The sequence below is a fragment of the Pterocles gutturalis genome, unplaced genomic scaffold (genome assembly GCF_000699245.1).
Source record: "Pterocles gutturalis isolate BGI_N339 unplaced genomic scaffold, ASM69924v1 scaffold9387, whole genome shotgun sequence".
Taxonomy (NCBI): Eukaryota; Metazoa; Chordata; class Aves; order Pterocliformes; family Pteroclidae; genus Pterocles; species Pterocles gutturalis.
Genome location: NW_010107959.1, coordinates 24,770 through 41,206, shown reverse-complemented (window position 1 = coordinate 41,206; position 16,437 = coordinate 24,770). Strand labels below are relative to the sequence as shown.

Below are 16,437 nucleotides of genomic sequence, written 5' to 3'. Positions count from 1 at the left end.
GTGCTCTAGAGACCCGTGTCCATCAGGAACAGCAGCTTGTTTCCACTTTAAGGTAAAGGTGGAGAATCTAATTCCATGAACTTGAACTGTGGGGATGAAGGCAGGATGCCATTTGCACAGCACGTGAGGAAACTGGTTCTTGAGGTCCGTCCCAGCCAAAGATGAGCTGCCTGCAGGAGGTGGGAGGGGAAGCAGAAGCGTCCCTGCTTTGCCAGGGCGGTGTCCATCTGAGCCTGCCTTGTTCTGAACGCTGCTGCGGTGATGCTGTTTCTTAAGGATGAGAACTTTTCTTCATGTTTGACCTATGCTTTATGTTGTGTATATTATGTATAGCCACTTGAATGTTTAAATAGTCTAAACTTGGGAATTTTTTGTCCCCTTCCCATTTCTGTGACTAGTTAGAATAGAATATTTCAGTTGGAAGGGACCTACAATGAAGTCTAGCCCAACTGCCTTCTAGTGCTTGAAACTTTTCTCATAATTCCAATTCTTGCATTTGCAGCATTCATACACTTTTTATTTCTAATTAAATGGGGCTGTAAATGGGGCATATTAATTTTTCCCCTCTCTGCTTGCTTAGGCTGGGCCATCAGGTCAGTCTGTTCCTGTCACAAGGGATCAGATCCTCCGAGGTGGGACAGCCATGGAGTCTGGGTGCTGACTGCCAGAGGGTTTGCAGTGTGCTTTGCTTTTAAGGATTATTTAGTATTTCCTTTGTCTTCTCCCCTTAGATTAGGGATATGGCCTGTGTGTGAGCCCCAACATAACGCTCCCTAGCTCCAGCAAGACTCATGCTGAAAAAATTGACAGTGGGTTGAAGCCCTGAGTGTTTCAGTTCCAGTATAGTTTTTGGCAATTTCTTTTCCAATTCCAGTGACACAGACTGTGAATTTTCAGTTTGGTTACTGCAATTTATTCAAAAGGTATTTTTGGATTATTATTTTCTCTGGTCTGTTCTGAGTGGGAGGCTTGTGTATGCAGGGACTCTCTGCATTATTCCCACTCTATGGACAGCTCTGGAAGATAGCTTTGTAATTGAAATGTTAAATTAAAATTTATTTTTTCTAATTTCTCCTGAGTCCTGGAGTAGAAAGTCTGCATTTCTGGGGATTTCAGTGCACCTTTAATTTTTTTTAATTGTCTTTTTTACATCTGCCTTGGACTTGATTTGAACAGGTCATATTTGCCACTGGATCAAAATAAGCTAAATGTTGAAAATTGAGCTTTTCCTGATGTAATTGCTGCAATTTCTAAGTGTATGTCCCTTGCATTACAAGGTCTCCGGGCAGCAAGAGCACACTTCTCATCCTTCCCCTCTCCCAAAATCCTGGAACGTTCCTGCCTGGACTGCAGGCAAACTGAAATAGCCTATGACTAAGAAAGTTATGTTGATCCCTATGGAAGGATATAGTGCCTTGCTGAAAAGTATGAGCAAAAATATTTATCCAGGTTTTCCGTTTGGTCATTAGGCCACTATACTGCTGCCTCTGTTGCTCAAAATATGGTTATTTTTAGTTGCATTACTGGGGGAAGAAATTAGGTAGATGATTGTAAAAATGGTCCTGTGGGCATGACATAGAGTTAAATCTGAAATTAAAAGCATAATGGCTCTACTTAAGGTTTGTCTTCCCCGTATGGTCTCTCCCATATAGCTGAAAGTGGATGCTTAGGAGAGAATAAAAAACAAACCAGCACCTGTGGTACCTCCCCCAGCTTTTAAATATTTGAGGCTTACAGAGCTCCTAAGCCAGATATGTATAGAAATCCCTAATGGGTTTCATGCCTGTGTGAACCTCTCAGACCTTCTCCTCTAATATTTTTTTTCCATTTAAGATGGTGAAGGTGAGTTGTTCAAGCTGTCTAATGGCCAGCTGGTTTTAATGGGGTAGCCTGGGTTTGGGTTGTGTATTGAATTCTCTGGCATGCTCTTCAATGGCCTTCTCCTGTGGACAAAGTCAATTATGTTGTATGCTGTGGGTATCTTGTTATCTTATTCTGGAGAAGCCAGGAAAAATATCTTTATTTCCTCTCAGATAAAAATCTTGGATAATCAGGGCTTTGAACTGTAGGGAGAAATCTGTCTTGCATTCAGGACTTTCACTTCTGCGAGCACTGTTGTGAACCATATGCTTTGCATTTAGCTTGAGATTTTAAAAAAAAGTAGGTTTCTTCTGCTCCATCTTTCCTAGAATTTTGATTTGTGCTTTCTTTCGATTTATTATCTTCACCTTTTCTTAGGGCTTTTTATAGTGCGTTTTTTTTACTCTGTAAATCAAATTCCAAGTTCAAGTTTTGACCAGTTTTGACATCCGCAGTTCAGTTTGCACTTGGCAAACAGGCTACTCGTAAGTCTTGCGGTCAAGTCAAAATACGTTTTGATGAGAAGCATCTGCGTTAGTTTATTTTACGGTGTAGCATCCTCTGGCTTAGTCTTCTGAACTGTGGCTGTTTATCCTCCCTCGTTCCCCGTGCAAAGAGATTGTCTGAGCTGTGAAACCTGTTCTGGGCTCTTCTGTTCCTGGTCTGTTGCTAACAGTTAAAGCTCTCGCCCTGCAAGTGCTTCAGTTGGTGTCCAAGAGCACTTCCCTCGAGACCGTGCTGCTGACAGCTAGCCTCAATCCTTCTTTACTAATTGGCATTTTGGCATCTCCTCAGAGTACTGCTTAATTCTTTTACTGCTAAGCTCCTTTTCTTCCTTCCTTTCAGACGGTTTGGTTCCTAGCTCTGTTCCTGTGTGTTTTCTCTGACCGGCAGCTCATGGCAGCGGTGCCTGACATCTGTTTGGCTGGTGTTGGCTCCCTGCTCATGTTTTCTGCCCTTCCCTCCCCTCAGCAAAACCCAATAATTTGATCAGAGTGCCTGTAGGCTCGTGGCAAGTGCTCAGCGTGTGGTGTGTTTCTCCTCCTTTTCTTCTGAGGAGGCACAGTGCTGGAAGTCTTTCTAAAACAGGTTGGTAACATTTATTTTCCTTGTATTTCTTTATTTTTCTCATGAGCTTGCTTTCTTTCCAATTTCTAGCTGGATACAGTGCCTTTGCTGAAGTGTTGCACATGCTGGAATTGCCTGAGCCCCTGATGTCTTTCGGGATGGCAGCTAGGTGACGACAGTTGAGGATGACCCTGACTGAAAAACTGCGCGAGAGGATATCGCGGGCGTTCTACAACCACGGGCTGCTGTGCGCTTCCTACCCCATTCCCATCATCCTCTTCACGGGGTTCTGCATTCTGGCCTGCTGGTGAGTCACACTTTGTCGTCACAGGGTGCTGCTGCTTGGTGGAGTTCTCAGAGCAATGCCGTGAATGCGTTCAGGGTTCTGTGTCTTGTGGGCTATCCCAGAAGTTTGGTTTTTTCTTTTCCCAAAGTAGTAGATTTTTGTTATCTATTTATGTGGGACAAAAGAAAAGATAGGGTTGAAGTATCTTTGTGTGGTTTAATAAGTTAATAGCAAAAACTGATTGATAAGTGAGGCAAGTAAAGCAATAAGTAAAATAAAAGTAATCCCCAGACACCTGGTAGTGGACTCGAAAACCATAAATTAAACATGGGGAGAAGGAAAGTTGATCTTTCTTTCCATACTTGCCTATTCTGTTCTCCCTGAATCTTGTACTATTCTTTTTCCACCCTTGCCTTGGTGTGCATGTGTTTGTTGTTGTGTATTCCCTGATGTCCTTACGGACTCTAATTTGGATACGAGTTGCAGCTGAATATAGTGTCATGATCAGAAATGGTGCACAGCCTCTTAATTTCCACTGAGGCATTATTACTGCAGGAGTTGAGAAAACTTCTGTGCTCAGATCTGTGCACACACACATGTGCACAGACACATTCTGCCATCAAGGTTTCGATTCTAACTATCCTGTCTCTATTGGTCAAAATAAACCTTATGTGATGAGGTACTCTTTTGAGCTTTAGAAGAGCTCCACCTGTGTTGATACAGATACAAATGTAAATCTGTCTTAGAGCATCGCTGAGGGTAAGACAGACTTCTTTTAACATCTGCTGTTAAAAGATTATTGGAGCAGTTGTTTTCATGTATCAAAAACCTGTGAGATCACTTCTCATGCTATGACTTGTGAGGGTTGTGAGCAGCAATTGAGGCATTGCTTTCCTGATTTTTTTTTTTTACTGCTTCATATGAATTCTTGTAACTGTCAGTGATAATGGTTTTATTTTCAGATCTTTTCTGCTGTAGAAATATGAAGCTTCTACAAGGTCCAAAAAAGTGGATTCTACGTTCTGTTTGTCGATATGGTTGCAAGTTATGGCTCTATATTTTGACTTCAGCTTTGCTGGATGCTGCTTTCACATATCAGGCATGCATTAGCCAAAACAGAGTTCCACTGTGAGTCTGGAATTGCCACAGCACTCTCTTGCTTGCTTATCGCTTCCTCGGAGCTTCCAGTCATGTTAGGTTCCTGTTTTCACTTATCTTTCAGGTGCTGTTGCTGGGGTAAATGCAGGTTTAACTGCTTCACTATAAAATGTTTATCCATACAAATGTTGTATTTTGGGAGGGATCCAAATAGAAACTGCATGCTTACTCCCTTTCCTAAATTTAGGATTTCCCGGACAGGAGGAAATCTGATCTAGGATTACTAGCAGCTGTCCTCGTACTTCTTGGGAACCTTGTGCCCACTAGGTCAGAACTCGTGGCTATAAAGACAGCACAGACACATGTTTTTAGAGCAGTGTGAATTAAGGTGTTTCTACCATGTCCCTGAAGCTTCAAACCAGGTTGTCTCTGGCAGGTGTCTGCATTACTCGGTGCTGGTTTTTGGGGTTCTGCAGTTACTGGTTTCTTTTAGGCTGCAGAAACTTGTCTAAGACATGATCAAACATAAAGTGAACTGTCTATATTTTCTTTAATGAGCTTCAGTAACTCTTTAGAAAAGCAAATAATTGCCCTAGGAGAGACAGGGATATAAAAATACCGTGACACCCTTTGAGAGCAAGAGTACCTTGGCAAAAAAAATTGAAGTGCGGCATGGGTCAAGTGCTCCCTCTTTAGAAGCAATTTTTGGGGATGTTTCAGTTCCTGTTCTGAGCTGCTCTGTATTAACTGGTGTTAACTGGGTGTTAATTCTGGCTTGAGAAGTGGCATTACTAACTAGGTCAAACCTATTCCAGGGTGCAGCCCTTCTACACTTGAGTGGTAAGACTGAACTCTGACAGGATATCTGTGCACAGGATAATCTGAGATATTTATTGGCAGCTTAGTTTTGGGTTGAGGTCTTCAGGTCTTCTCTTAGTTTGAGCCTGAGGTCCTCTTCCTTATTGACCTGGATGATAGAGCAGATTACACCCTCAGCAAAGTTGCAGGTGATATCAACTTCATGTATCATGAACTGGAAAGTGGAAAACTGGATGAAGTGGCTGGATGAAAGCTGGCGAGAGTGGCTGATACACCAGCTGGCTGCACTGCTGGAGAAACGGGCAGAGAGGAACCTCAGGAAGTTCAACAACAGGAAGTGTAAAAGCAAGACTAACCCCAGGCATCTCTTCAGACAGAGGGTGAGCTCTCTGGAAAGCAGCTTTGCAGAACAGAGGTCCTGGTGGACACCAGATTGAGCAGGAGCCACCTGTATGCCCTCATGGCAAAGGTGACCCAGAGTATCCTGGGTTGCGTCGGGGAGAGTGCTGCCAGCAAGTCGAGGGAGGTGGTCCTTCCCTTCTGCACTGGTGAGGCCACACTGGGAGTGCTGGGTCCAGTGCTGGGCTCCGTGTTAAAGGGAGGATGTGGTGTTGGTCAAGGAGTCCAGCAAAGGGCCGTGAATATGATGAAGGGACTGGAGCATCTCTCCTGTGAGGAAAGGCTGAGAGAGCTGGGAGTGTTCAGCCTGGAGAAGAGAAGACTTGGGATCTTTTCACCATATTTAAATATATGAGGAGAGGGTGTAAAGAGATGGGAGCCAGGCTCACTGCTCAGTGGGAGCCCCGTGACAGGACACGAGGCAACGGGCACAAGCTGAAACACAGATTTTGGCTATAAATAAGAACATACATTTTACTTTAGGGTTGTTAAAAATCGGAGAAGGAATCCCAGAGAGGGGATGGAGACTCCATCCTCTGAAGAGCCACGTGGACACAGCCCTGAGCCGCCTGCTGTGGCGAACACCTGGCTGATATCCAGAGCAACTTTCCAACCTCAACTGTCTGTCGTTCCGTCTGTGTGTGAAGTTTATAAAGGAGCTGTGCCATGCAAAACAGTTTAGGAGACTTGGTTTTAAGCTCCCTTTTCAATTCCTCCAATGTAAGAGTCAAGTTGATGATTTATCGAGGTGTTGATTTATCTGAGTGTCCCCTTCACCAATGCTTCCTTCCTTACACCTTCTGTTTTTTCAAGTGGAAAAAGGAAGTGGTGCTAAAGGGGATACAGATCCCTGCTATCGAGTGATTTGAGAGCAGTTCCTGTTTTCTTGGGGCTGGGTCGTTTTGCAGTGCAGTCCACATTGTTCATTCATTTAAAACACAAAATAAAAATTATATCCACTTGCAATGAAGCTGCATTACCAAGTATATTGTATTTCAGGCTCCTTGACTTTAACTAGAATTTGGGTGTTTTCTTGCCAGAGCTGACATTCTGGGGCTGCTCTCCACAGTGAGCACTTGATAAATATCCTTAGAAGTCTGAGAGATGCCTCCTCCTTGTTTGCTGTGTGTGGAGTGATCTGATATTTGTGGTGTGTGGCTGCACGCAGTTGTTAGCTCTGTGGCTTGTGCAACTGTTTGAAAGCTAATCCCCTAACGAATGGGTAGGGACTGCGACCGCGTAAACCTGGAGCAAGATAGTCAGTAGCTTTTCAGACCGTGCTGTGCTACAGTCCTCCTAAGCAAGTCTTCTCCTCAGATACAGTGAAACTTCACCCACATGGGGTGAGGCAGGAAATTGTAGCAATTATTTTAAATCACATCCATCGAAGGTTCAACAAGGCTCAGTGCCGGGTCCTGCACTTGGGTCACAGCCACCCCCTGCAATGCTACAGGCTTGGGGAAGAGTGGCTGGAGAAGGACCTGGGGGTGCTGGGCGACAGCCGGCTGAACAGGAGCTGGCATGTGCCCAGGTGGCCAAGGAGGCCAACGGCATCCTGGCCTGTATCAGCAATAGTGTGGCCAGCAGGACCAGGGCAGTGATAGTCCCCTGTACTTGGCACTGATGAGGCCGCACCGTGAATCCTGGGGTCAGTTTTGGGCCCCTCCCCACAAGAAGGACATTGAGGGGCTGGAGCAGGGCCAGAGAAGGGCAACGGAACTGGGGAAGGGTCTGGAGCACAGGGCTGACGAGGAGCGGCTGAGGGAGCTGGGGGGGTTCAGTCTGGAGAAGAGGAGGCTGAGAGGAGACCTCATCACTCTCTACAACTGCCTGAAAGGAGGGTGTGAGGAGGGGGGGTTGGTCTCTTCTGACAAGTAACGAGTGACAGGACAAGAGGAAATGTCCTCAAGTTGCACCAGGGGAAGTTTGGGTTGGGTATTGGGAAAAATAGGTGACACTTGTTTTTATCACTGCGTTTAAATGGATCTGCGTTAAGAAGGATTCCTGTTCTTTACAGGGACAAACTTACCTCCATGAGTCCGTTTTTTAATTTTTTTTTATCCTAGTAGAGTGAGAGTGCTGCTTAAACCTCTGACACAAGAGTACTTCCTCCTCCCCAGCTCAGAGAAGAAGAGATGATCCCTATAAAATCTGGTAATAAGGATAAATTTGAAATTGCTGTGTAGTTCTGAAGAATGCTTTTTAGTTAAAGCATTGAAAATCAAATTACTTACCCTGGGAAGCAGGTTTAGGAGAATTGAACAGGGTGAGTCTTTGCAGGTGTCATTATTTGACTGAAGCACTGGGTTTTGCTGCTGCAGAACCGTAGAACTGTCTGGAACCAGAGCCCTTTGTGTGGATGTGCATACTGTTGTGATAGGGCAAGCGGTAATGGTTTTAAACTGAAAGAGGGGAGATTTAGACTAAATATGAGGAAGAAATGTTTTCCTGTGCGGGTGGTGAGGCAGTGGCCCAGGTTGCCCAGAGAAGCTGTGGATGCCACATCCCTGGAGGGGGTCAGGGCCGGGCTGGATGAGGCTTTGGGCAACCTGGGCTAGTGGGAGGGGTCCCTGCCCATGACAGGAGGGTGGCACTAGATGATCTTCAGAAATCTCTTCCAATTCAGACTGTTTTATGATTCTATACGTGTCTTTCAAGAAAGAACACTTCACCATCTTACACCTTGTGCTACCTTCTGTGATAACCCATGGAGCTGAGTTGCTGACAGACTCTCTGTGTTCCAAATCCACAGAGAATACAGTCCCCTGTGGGACCACATGATGAAACTAGAAGTAAGTTCTGTGTAAGAAGACCTTTGTTCCGCTTCACAAAAAAAAAAGGAAACTGTCAGCGCAGAGCAAGGGGAATCTTTACTTTTGCTGTGCCGATTTTTGAGGGTCCTGTCAGTGGGAAACCGGGCAAAGCAAACATCGTTTATTCAGAAACAGGTATTGTTTATGTGCTTACCAAGGCTAAAAAGGGAACTGTTGCTGCTGAATTTCTAGCCTTCTCTACCCTCTGGCACAGGGTTTTTTTTCAAATTCATATCTGTCATTGGCAATAGGTGTTGAGGTTGTTCTATCTTTGTGGTAGTTTGGGCTGGAAACAGGCTAAAACTTGTTCCTCAGTGTGCGGAATGGAGGTGGCAGCTATTTTAAGGCAATATATCACCGCTTTCGCTGTTACCCAAGACCTGGCAACTCTCTACTTGCCTTCATATTCACCAGCCAAAGACTATTCTGGGGTGGTGGTGATCTCCGCTTTGATTCTGAGGAGGAGGAATATGCAGGTTTAGGGTTTGCAGTTCTGTTGAGTTGCCAGCTGCCTCGGGCTGACCTGGCAGGTCTCCATCTTGGCCCTTGAAGTTGTCTTGAAAATATGTAAAGTAGTTGGATGAACATTTTTGCTTGAACCTACCTCATGCTTGGTAACTAAAATGCAGTCTTGCTTGAATTCAGCAACACCAACATGTACGGGATCTGTTTTTCCTTTACTTGATATTTGCAGAAGGGTGTCAGGCTGCACTGCCCCATGAGCATCTAAAAATAAGCTTTTTAAAAACTAAAACTTATTTTCGAGCTTTCCTGTCACCTCTTTTAGATTCTACTTTTCTTCCCTCCTTTCTCTGTCCTTTCCATTGTGGTGTTCACCTCTTTCTTTGATGGTCGAAAAAGTCTCTAACAAAGAGAAATGTGAGGAGAACCAAACCTGAACACTAGAACTCCCTTGGAGCAGTTCTTGCATTTGGTAGGAAGTGCCCATGGAAGGGATCTAGGCGTGTCACATCTCGGAATCCTTGCAGTCTTCAGTGTCTGTGGGAAGCCAGGATGCTTCTGACAGCTCAGGTTTGTTTTTTTACTCTACTTAAAAGATGCTCCAACATTGATGTCTGACGCGTAGGTCTACTGAATTTCTTGGTGTCATTGGGTGATTCTTACTCTGCCCTTTTTTTCTCTCTGCTGTCAGTCTGTCTGTGATATCTCTGACCAGATCAGCTGATACCATCTATATAAGGCTAAATAAATTCCAAAACTAAAATTTTAGCATCTTACTGAAATAATTTACAATAAGTGTAATCTAGAGTGTGTATTTTGTGTGTTCTTCCATCAGACATTCTCAAAACCTTTTATAAACATGACTCCTCAAAGAGCACTGTGATATAAGGAAATAAATATCCCTGCCTCCCTTGTGGGGATGTATTTATGTTGTAGTTGGCTCAAGATGAGGGAGCTTTTGAAGAGAGTCCCAAGAGTGGTAGGTCTTGTTCCTGAGCTCTGCTGCAAAACAACGCCGTGAGCGATCTGCACTGTCTAGATCATGTGGCAGTCAGGACTGTAGAGGCTAAACATAGGAGGGGATAGACAACGGGGTCTGTTTTAATCTTTTATTTAAATCTTAAATATGGGTTTTCTGTGGCACCTTTTCTCTGAAGACAGTTGCTGAAAATGAGGATTATAATAAAAAATAGTCTCAGCCTTTTTTTGTGTGTGCGTGCTAGACGATCTGCTAGGAAGTCCTGTTCCTGGTGGGTGCACATTGGTGTCTTCTCATACCGCGGCTGCCACAGCTCTTTTAGTTTCAGTAAAATATAAAATCGTAGAATTCCAGACTGGTCTGGGTGGGAAGGGACCTCAAAGCCCACCCAGTGCCACCCCCTGCCATGGGCAGGGACCCCTCCCACTAGCCCAGGTTGCCCAAAGCCTCATCCAGGCTGGCCTTGAACCCCTCCAGGGATGGGGCATCCACAGCTTCTCTGGGCACCCTGGGCCACTGCCTCACCACTCGCACAGGAAAACATTTCCTCCTTATGTCTAAATCTACCCTCTTTAAAACATATGAAGATCACCAAAGACAAAAGCTCTTGCTCTGGGTGAAGGTAATAACCTGTAAGAGTAAAGCCATGGCTCCAGAGTGTTGCCTCACTGTCTTTAGCAGTGATGAGTTAGAATTAGGACTCATTAGCTTCTAGGGGACTGCAGACTGGATGGAGGAAATCTAACGCTGTTGTGTGTCACACGAGCAAGAGGTAGACAGTCTGAATAACTGTGGTTAGATGTCACTTGCCTCTTCCTTGCCTACTGTAGGGGTGGATTAAAAATATGGATTGTAGGGAGCATATAGATCTTTTCCTATGGCATAAATCCTGTTCCAGAGTCGTGATTTAGTCAAATGGCAGGGAGATGCTGAAGTTGATTTTAGATACCAGACCTGAAGAGGATGGTGGGATATGGGAGTTTGTTGCCTTGGTTTGCTGACAGCTGCAGGAGGATGCAGTCCTCAGCAATGCGCAGACATCTCTAGATTTTTTTTCTCTTCTGTCAGAAATGTCCCTTTTGTTCTTCCCCTCATTTTGTTGCCCTTGAGTCTTCCAAGACTGTGTTCTGTCCTCCACTGCATTTTGAATGTACTTTCAAATGTTTTTGACAAGTTTTAAAATACTGAGATGAAAAATAAAACCCAACAAAACAAAAGCCCCTTGATCATTTAAAACAGCCATTAAGGAGCTGTGAGCTGCTGTGTCCTGTATTTTGGGAGGCGGCTTGCACCTCAGGATGGGAGTGGTTTGCTTCTTCCCCTCTACAGAAAATCAAACTCTTTCTTAACACAGAAAAAACAAATACTGAATTCTCAGCTAACCTTCCTGTTAGCTGCCCTCAGGCAGCCTGCCCGGTCTTACGTCTTTCTCCGAGGTAACCCCAAGCTAAGTGGAACCTGTATAAAATTGCCATTGTTTAGATGAACTTTCCTCCTTCCCCTCTTCTCAGGTGGCTTCCGTAGTTAAGCCCTGGCTGCTGTGAGCAGCATGTACGTATGTAGGAGGAAATCGTTCAATAGCAGAGGAGCTGACGCGCATCGCCACTCTACTCTGGCCACAGGCGTGTTTTTTGGCCATGAAGTGATTTTATTCAGGTGTAAAGATACCAGTGGATGAGGACTGACCTGGTGGAGCAACTGAGAACCATCTCCAGAGGCTAGGGGTTTTTTAAATATAGAAACACTTTTTAATCCAAGTTTCTGTGGTATGTAAGCTGGCACCTTAAAGCCTTCCTTTGTGGCTTCAAGCACAGAAAAGCGTGTAACAGGACCCAGATCTGCTTGATGTGACATGCTCAATACTGACAAAACACCCATGGGTTTGGCCAGGTTGTTATTTTGCAGACAGCTGTGGAAGTCTAGGTTATTCGCCCTTCCCGGCTGTTCTCCTGTCTCCATCCTGCAAGTTGCTGCACCCAGAGCTCTGCCAGCAGTTCGTGTGAACTCCCTAGTCCACGATCAGGGGTGAGGTCTGTTTAACACCGCTGTTAACAAGCTAGACGAAGGAGCAGAGTGCACGCTCACCAAGTTTATAGATCATGGGAGAGAGCAGTCAGTAGGGTGGAGAGCATGGTTGCCACTCAGAGACACGTTGGGAGGATGGACCAACAGGAGCCTCGGGAAGCTCAGCAAAGGCAAAAGGACAAATGCAGAGCCCTCAGCCTGGAGTGGAATAAGCCCCTGGAGCAGGACAGGCTGGAAAGGACAAGTGCGACGTGAGTCAGGCAGCGTGTCCATGGGCAGAAAGGTCAGCTGCGTCCTGGGCTGCACTATCAAGGGTGTAGCCAGCGGGGTTCAGGAAGGGAGTCTTCCCTCTGTTTGGTCTTTGTGAAGCCACAGTCCTGCCTCCAGTCTGGGGCTCTGCAGTACGAGGAAGGTGTTGGCATACTGGAGCACGTCCAGCAGAGCTGTTGGAGTGGGGAGCTGGAGTGTAAATGGAGGAGGAGAGGCTGAGGACTGAGTATCTTCAGCCTTAAGTCAGCTCAGGGATGATTTTACTGCTGGCCTACAACTGCTTATTGGGAGGCTGGATGAGTCCAGTTAACCCAATGCCTCCTTCTGCACCGTGTTCTCCTGCCACATCACCATTTTGGTGGCCTCCACTGGGCTAGCTGTGGCCGTACAGGCTGATGAGGCTGGCCATCACCTCTGGAGGTCATTCTTCCCGGCTCAGGCTGGGTTTAGAGCTGCTCTGCTGGATGAGCAGGATGAGGTTCCCCAGGCTGGATGTGGGCGAATGGGATGAAGGGATGCAATAATCTCCCGGGGGTGTAGGAATTTATTGCTTCTGGAGGCTGAGCTCATTGCACTCACTGAAATCAATCTCTGGCTACAGAAAAGAGTTTTCCATACCTAGCAGGTAGTAAGAGGGCACAATCCTTGCATCCCAGCAGGTCTTCAGGAAGTGGAAAAAAAATCCGTTAGACCTCTGCCAAGATATAGGGCGTTTTTGCTTTGAAAGAAAAGAAGAGTTGAAAGAGTTTTCAAGGTAGGATTGTGTGCAGGGCTAGCTGACTCTTGCTAACCAAGGAAGAAGTCCTTGTGAAATGTTCAGCATCCAGAAGAGCTCAGTGTTTCCATCACCCTGGACTTGGAGCCACAGCTCGGACCTCTGGCAGCAGCCAGCTCTTCACCGCTGACCGTGGAGATGCAGCCGTCAGCTGCGTTGCTCATGGCATTTCCTGTAGCGTCTGGATGTGGAGGCTGGTCAGGTGCAGCCCCGGGCACTGTTGTTTCGGTGTGTCATACAAGAGCCTGGTCCTGGAGATGGAGCTTCAGCCAGAGAAGAGACCAGGTCACTTCTGAAGCCTGAGCTGCTCCACTAGTGCTTGGGAGGCAAAATTGGCATGACCCATTGTTGCTTCTGCAACGCGCTGGCTGGTTTTGTGCCTTGAATTTTGAATAAGTTCTAGAAAAGATGATTGTTCTGACTCCTTAAAAGCGACAGGCAATTGCACAGGGGAATCCACCTCTGGATAAGCGTGTGGTGTAAATCTAAAGTGTTTTCCTTAGTTTTCTTGAAACACTTGGTCATCAACATCAAAATAATTGAGTGAAACAAAAATCATTCTTCCTCGGTCACCTGTGCAACTCATTCTGTTTCATTTATCACACAGACTGGATTTTATTATTTTAATTTCTCTCTGTCTCAGCCTCAGTCAGACATGGGATGGTTGCTGTATGTGTCTCCCCCAGGCTTTTGTTTTCAGCAGATCATTTGTGACAAGCAGGTGCTATGTGTCGTTGAGAAGGGCTAAAACTGATTGCTGCTGGTGAGAGAGAAGAGGCTGGGTCATGTCTGCAGATCGGGGCTTTCATTGGGCATTTTCTGATGTATTACAACATGATTTCATTATTTTTTTATCTTCCCTCCCATTGCACACTGAAATGATAATAATTAGATGATGTACTTTTGTCAGACTAATAAAACAGCAAATCCAACAAGCTTTGCTTCTGACTTCATTGCTCTTTTCAGCTTTTTACCTTGTCTGTAGCTGGTGCTTGTCCCCTCCATGGCCTTTGATGATTGAGGCTAACCCCTAACGAAGTGGGCAGAGTACTGCACGAAAACCATTCCAACGTCTTGATACTTATTCTGGCAATATTGCAAGAAAAGTTCAGCTATAAACAGGATAATACGTCAGAAATTTAAGACCTGATAGCGTGTTGTGTGTCAGACAACAAAAGACAGAAGTTATACTCTAGGGTTCATTGTGGTGCTGACAGGTCCAGCCTCTTTGTCGATATCTCTGTAACAGCAGTCTTGCTTTTTCCACCAGTTCAGCTCTGATATGATTTTAATCACTTTTGAGAACCTCTGGAGCTAAAACCAATATTCTAAACTCTGAAACCTCAATACCTCAACTTTCAAATAGTTTGCAGTATTTGTTGTGGGCTAGCTGCTACAATCTGAAGATTGCAGTAGCAAAGGAGCAAGAAGATAAATATTTCGGAGCTTTTTTGGTGTCTCATTCCTACTGTTAAAAGCCCTTTGAGGACCAATTAAGTCAATGGCAAATATTGGAAATAGTTGGAATCTTAATGAGAAGAATTAGATGATTAGGATAGGGCTTGGGTCAGGAAAGGGTGATTAGGGTAGGGCTTGGGTCAGGACAGCAGCCATCTGAATACAATGAATGTCTGATTTTTGCATGGGCTACAAAATTGTTGAGATGTGGCTGTACTTCATGTTTTAGCATTACTAACTTTCAGGTGATGGAGAGTAATTGCAGTGAGGTCCTGCAAGAACTTCCCTTCTTTTTCTTCCAGGATTTTTATTTGCGTTATCTCTTGTGTTGGGGAAACACATCAAACAGTTCCTATAAAAGCCGAAGCCCAGCTGCGTCTCTTGTCCTGCAGAGATTGGATTAAGCTGGAATGGGCTCATTTTTCATTTTTTGAAGTTCTTCTGTCTAAAATCCTAGTTAAACCCAAAGTGCAACGTTTCTTGCCTTTGTCTTAATCACAGTTACCCACTGCTGAAGCTGCCGCTGCCTGGCACGGGACCCGTGGAGTACAGCACCCCCGTGAAGGATTACTCTCCACCCTCTCCCGACGCCGCTCTGCAGCAAGGGGATCTCGGCGAGCGTCCCGACTGGGTGAGTCCTGCACCGGGATGTATGGGAGGGAGATGAGATGGTGAAACATCCCTGCTGGGTTCCCTACGCTTTACTGTCATCAGTGGGAGATATTTCTGGTGACGTGTTGCTTTGTGCAACTGCTGAACTTAGGCTGTATTCGTCTTGTATTAGTCTTACTCTGACAGAAAAATTGATGCTAGGCATTTGGAAGAGCTAAAAGCTCTGAAATGCTGTTTAAGAGCCTGTTTTCAAGGATAACTTTATCTAAGGCAATTAGTACACTTTTAAAAAGTGTTATTAGATTTTATATAAGTTTAATGATGGGTTCTGGCATAGCAGGCCCCAATTTCCTAAAGCCATATGAAGTCATGCGGTTTCTCTAGAGCAGCAGGACACACACCACCTCACATGCCTGCCCTCAGCCTCCTCTGGAGGGTGAGGACAGGTTTTAGTCACCTTTGCTGCTGTAACTCTCCGTGGAGATGCTGCCAGGAATTACTATGGTGGTTTTGGTGTCGTCATCCTCTCTCCAAAGGGATCTGGATTCTGGCTCTCAACCAGCTTATCCTTCAGAGATCACTAACTAGCTGTCAGAAGGGAAATGTCTGGCCTGGAGGTGGAAGACAGACTGTCCAGCTCCTTAGCACTTGCAATTTTCTCTCCTTTGGCTTTAAAATATTGCATCTAGCAGGGTTTTTTTTTTTTATGATGTAGGTGAAGTCTAGGCTTCACCTCCAAGATATAGGCTTTTTTCTTAAGGTCCCAGTCAGGAGTTTTACATTTGAATTATAATTTAGGTAGCCAAAGATTCTGGCTGTGGAGCTAGCTGCTGCAGTGTGGTCTAGGGAGTGTCGGGATGCATGAAGAACCTGGTGAATTGAGCATAATCTAAAAGTGGGCTTTGGTTTTTGGTGGGTTTTTTTTTGTTTTTTTTTAATGGGCTGGTATGTATCATGCAGGTAAACTAGACTTATAACCTTATGTTAAAGGTGAGGAATCAATTTCTCTTTTGCATGAGCAAACTGGAACCCTGCTGCTTTCCAAGAGCGCTGGTAACCTGGACCAGGAAATCAGGAAACAATTCTAAAATCACCCTTTGTAACCTGCATTGTTGTTTTTCATCCCAGGGCCTTTCTTAAGTAGAAGTTACCTGTTGGCATAATGTTTTTGATGCCTCCAGCTCTCTACTCTCTCCATGTGTGCTCTTCTCGCTGTTACTGAAATCATTTGCTGCCTTCTGCACTCCTGGTGCCACCGAGAGCTTTTTGCACTGTGCTGTTAACTTGGGCTGCTGCTGGCTGATTAAATCTTCCCTTCTGGTTTGTTGCCTGGTCCAGCTAATAGAGCACAAAAGTTCTGGCCTGCCACGACATGTCAGGGCTGCAGTCCCTGGAGCAGGATCAGCAGCCTGGGCACAGAGACCAGGAAGATTTGAATGGCACACAGCAGAATCAGCACAGGTTGGGAGAATGGCAGCGCTTTGAGAGGCAGTGAGTTCCTGCCTTTCATTCC

The 16,437-nt window shown here is 45.3% G+C and overlaps 1 protein-coding gene across 1 annotated transcript in view; it reads left to right on the top strand.

Annotated features, from left to right (window-relative positions):
- Positions 1-3,063: 3,063 nt before the first annotated feature.
- SCAP (SREBF chaperone) overlaps positions 3,064-16,437 on the top strand; it is a gene marked incomplete at its 3' end in the record, with an annotated part of 38,114 nt that continues 24,740 nt past the window's right edge. The window contains exons 1-2 of the mRNA XM_010072445.1: positions 3,064-3,235; positions 14,814-14,943. Of these exons, the coding sequence (XP_010070747.1) occupies positions 3,114-3,235; positions 14,814-14,943 (252 nt within the window). The remainder of the gene's footprint in view (positions 3,236-14,813; positions 14,944-16,437) is intronic.